Below are 4,198 nucleotides of genomic sequence, written 5' to 3' on the forward strand. Positions count from 1 at the left end.
AGATGGGAAGGCAGAGAGGGTTAGGAGCTGGTTGAATGGACGTGGGGAATCAGGGGTGGAAAGGAGGAGTGTGCTGTCACAGTATGGGGAGAGTAATTACAGTCACATAACAATGTATGTATAAATTTTCTATGGGGAAAAAAAGGTGCAATGTAGGATTTCTGCCTAAGTAAAGACACTTAATAAAAAAAACACAACTGTCCTATATTTGGCTAAGGGTCAAATGGCCAATAAATCTTGGGGCCACAAGAACAACTGAGAGACTTCTCAAGATCTCCTAAGGAAAGGAATAGTTAGTTTACTTAGTGGAGACTTTAGACCTTACACTATACACCTGGAATTCTGGGACACAAAGAACATAGCAGAGCATAAATCAACCGCTACTAATTAAATCTGATCCTATGCAGACAAAATACTCCTAGAAAAAATATACCCAGTCTCTTTGGGTAAGGGACAGCCTCGAAATAAAGAATTTTAGAATCTGGCAAAGCAGGAAATTAGGATTCTTGCTTCACTTCTGGTTTGCTGGCTGTCCAGCCAAAGTCTGTGAGGTTTGCTGACCAAATGAGCTCAATCATTAGTAATGGAAGTGGTGTGGAAGCCATGTTACAGCAAGTAGGCAGCAAAAGTTACAAATCCAAAATATAGAATCAACTACTGAAAGAGTGGCTAATTCATGTAAGTGTGAATTAGAAGGAAGACCAATCACTTCCATTCTATAACAGAGGACATAAAAGAATAACTCTGAGAAACAGATGACACAAAATCCTCATGTCTGGAACAGAGATGCCTGTAAGTACAATAATCTTACAAGTACTAGAATATTGGGGAAATTGGTTTATTTTAGGAATTGAGCTTCTACTACATAGTCTAACTTATTACCTACCTCCAGAGGAAATAACTTAATTTCCAAAAACCTAATTAATCCTAAATCAAACATTCTTTAGGTGTCAACTTATTTTCAGGAACAAGAAAATGAAACGATAAAACTTTTTTTTTCAGAAAACTTTTGAGAGCATTTCAAGTTGTTAATTATCTGTGTTTCAAAATACTGAAGCAATGATTAAAGCACTGTTGGGGTGAGGGCAAGATCACAAATTAAGCTAGAATTTCAGCATGGACACTCCATACCTGGCCCCCGTTGGTAACCGAGAAGATTCGAGTGGTGCCCCCGCACTGCTTCACATACCACAAGAACCACAGGGCAGAGACTTCATAGGGCTCGGAGGTCACGTTGATGTTCACAAAAAGATAAGCAAACTGTCTAGCAGTCCTGTTCACAGAGCAAGAATGGAAGTCAGACACACATACATACAAGCTTAACAGGATTACATTATGTTTCAGAAACACAAGTTCATATGATTAGAGTATTTCCACTGTCTTTGAAAACAGCTCATGGGTTCAGTTTCTGAAGGAATGTGTTTTTTAACTCTTGGAGATAATAAAGTTTTCCCTTGCTTTTAAAAAGTTATGGGTTACCTCCAAATCTGCTATTCCCAATGCAGTGTAAGAGGGCAATATTGCTTGTCTGTGGTCATTAGGGATATTTACTTCCATTCATTTTAACACCTGTCCTCTCCTCTCCATCTCCATTGCCTTGGGTCCAGGCTACTATTGTACCTCATCTGTGCTGCAACAATGGTGGCTCCTAACTGGTCATCCTACATCCCCTCTTGTATCCTTCTCCACACTACAACCAAAGAGGTCTTTTCAAAGTACAAAGCTCATCAGTCCTCTGCTTAAAACTCTTCAGTGGCTTTCAATGGAGAAAGGTCAACATCGTGGATGTGGCCAATAAATCTTGTGCCTTTTGCTCAATTCTCTAACCTCCCCTTACACTACTTGCTCATGTCACCTGTATGGTGCAAGCATACAGTCTATTCAGTCGTTAAAACATGCTAATTTCCTTCCTATTTCAGGGCCTTTGTATAAGCTGTACCCTGTTCTCTCTACCAGGAAGATACCATCCTCCCGCACCATCCACCATTCCCTGTTTCCCCCCAGCCACTGTGCCTCAGTGCTTAGCTGACTAACTCTAACTCTTAAATTTCAATATAAAGATGGCTTTGTCAAGGGAACCCTCCTTTACCCTCACACCAGGTGAGGTTCCCCTTGTTGCAGGCACTATCCTAGCATTAGGTAATTATGTGTTCAACATCAGGCTCACCTGCTAGAAGAATATCAGCTCCATGAGGGAGGGGGCCATGCCTAATAAGTTCACCATGGCCTTCAGTGCCTGCATATAGCAGGCACAAAAGAAATACATGCTGACTCAATGAATGAACTGTAAGTAATTAAACTAATAACATGGATTCTAATTTAAAACATCATATTTTTCTATAACATCCATATAGAATTACTTTTTAAATCTCTTTCTAAACCACTTCTGTAGCTGATGTCTCTACAATATGAGCATACAATTACTTATTTTATTGCAGATCACATGACCCTTTCATTGAAAGCTCTACTTCAAATTCACCTACTTTTATTTCTAAGTTGTAGATAGAATCATTTTACGTTCAAACCCTGCTCTTAAATGTCTAAAGTGCCTTCAAAGTTGTTACTGGCTTGCAAGAGCATTAAGTTTCCCTTAACTTTTTTTCTTATAAGTTATTAATACAGAAAGGACAGGAAAGGAAGAGAAAAAGTAAATTTTAAATAGCCCAGTCTACTTTGTCCAGCAGATTTTATCGATGAGATCTTTCATGGTCAACTTATCCCACTCCTCGGCGTGTGGGGCATCCCATGGAGCTTCAGCTGGAATCTGCAGATAAAGAAGGTCCCACATTCAAATGTGATGGTAACTGCCCACTGCCCCCTGGAGAGGCCTTCATGAGAACCTCTGAAAACCAGTCTCTATGTCTCTATGTTGGAATGTGGAATTGGCATGGAATTCTACATACAGATGATGGGGGGTAGTTCCTTGGGTTCTATACCTTAAAATTGTTGCCAAAATAACAATAATACTTACTATGTAATTACATAAAATGTCTATATACTTATATAGAAATAAAAAAGTAATATTAATGATATTGATTATTTTTATTAAAAGCTAACCCCCATTTTAGATCCCTGATTCAAGCTAAAGAGAGCAATGTTACAGAGCCTAAAACTAAGTAAAAAAGCTTTGGAGAAGCAAACCCTTCTCTCCTTTTCTATCTAAGTGACATCATGCATGGATAAGAAGACTTAAGTACAAATACCTGGCAAAAATACTTCACATAAATGCTAAATTCTATGCAGTTGAAGGCATACAGTCATTCGTATCAAACAGATACGAGTTTGAATCCTGGTTCCATTGCTATGTGGTCTTGGGTAAATTACATAATCTCTTGGCACCTCATTTTCCTCATTTGTAAAGTGGTAATCCTATCAACTTTGCGAAGTTGTTGTGAGCATAAGAAATGATACACATCAATGCCCAGAGCAACGTTTCCAGAGCGAGCAACTGTAGAAGCATATTAAGCAGCTGTTACTGTGATTTCAGTAACGGGTCACGTGCAAGCTGAATACACATTTTTACCTCCTTCCCCATGTTATCCATTGTTCGCCATAGGTTGTTGTAATCCAGATATGCGATCGGGTTCCACACTGGAGGGAAGGTGCCCCGAAATGGATAAATTTTCCCCTGGAACATAAAAACAAAGGGAATACACTGAAATGGGCAACACTTTAAATTTGGATGGCATTCTCAAACCAAAAACCAACCAACCAAAGATTTTCAAAGTAACAGGATCCTCTACTGTGTCAGAAGCATCACCTTTGAGGGAAAGCAAATATATTTAATCTATACCAAACCCCCCAAAAATGAAACCTGTTGCCATCGAGTCGATTCCGACTCATAGCAACTCTATACGACAGAGTAGAACTGCTCCATAGGGTTTCCAAGGAGCGCCTGGTGGATTCGAACTGCCAATCTTTTCGTAAGCAGCCGTAGCTCTTAACCACTATACCACCAGGGTTTCCATTTCATCTACAGAGGCCCCAAATTTCATAAGATTAGCAAAATTTTCCCAGTGTCATGTTACTCTCTTTTAATTTAGAGCAAATAATAGCTTTGAACTTATTTCTACTTATTTAGAAAAAAAAATAAAGGTACCAGAGGTGGGGCAAGATGGCGGTCTAGGCAGAAGCACCACGCCGTCCCTCCACAACAAAGATCCGAAAAACTAAGCCAAACAGAGAATCAACAATCCTG

At 39.4% G+C, this 4,198-nt stretch overlaps 1 protein-coding gene across 1 annotated transcript in view; it reads right to left on the minus strand.

Moving 5' to 3' along the window:
* MAOA (monoamine oxidase A) overlaps window positions 1-4,198 on the minus strand; it is an 83,488-nt gene that overhangs the window by 24,581 nt on the left and 54,709 nt on the right. The window contains exons 4-6 of the mRNA XM_004376957.2: window positions 3,524-3,628; window positions 2,673-2,764; window positions 1,132-1,273 (exon numbers count right to left, since the gene is read on the minus strand). Coding sequence (XP_004377014.1) covers window positions 1,132-1,273; window positions 2,673-2,764; window positions 3,524-3,628 — 339 coding nt within the window. The remainder of the gene's footprint in view (window positions 1-1,131; window positions 1,274-2,672; window positions 2,765-3,523; window positions 3,629-4,198) is intronic.

The sequence above is a fragment of the Trichechus manatus genome, unplaced genomic scaffold (genome assembly GCF_000243295.1).
Source record: "Trichechus manatus latirostris isolate Lorelei unplaced genomic scaffold, TriManLat1.0 scaffold00046, whole genome shotgun sequence".
In the NCBI taxonomy this organism is placed as follows: Eukaryota; Metazoa; Chordata; class Mammalia; order Sirenia; family Trichechidae; genus Trichechus; species Trichechus manatus.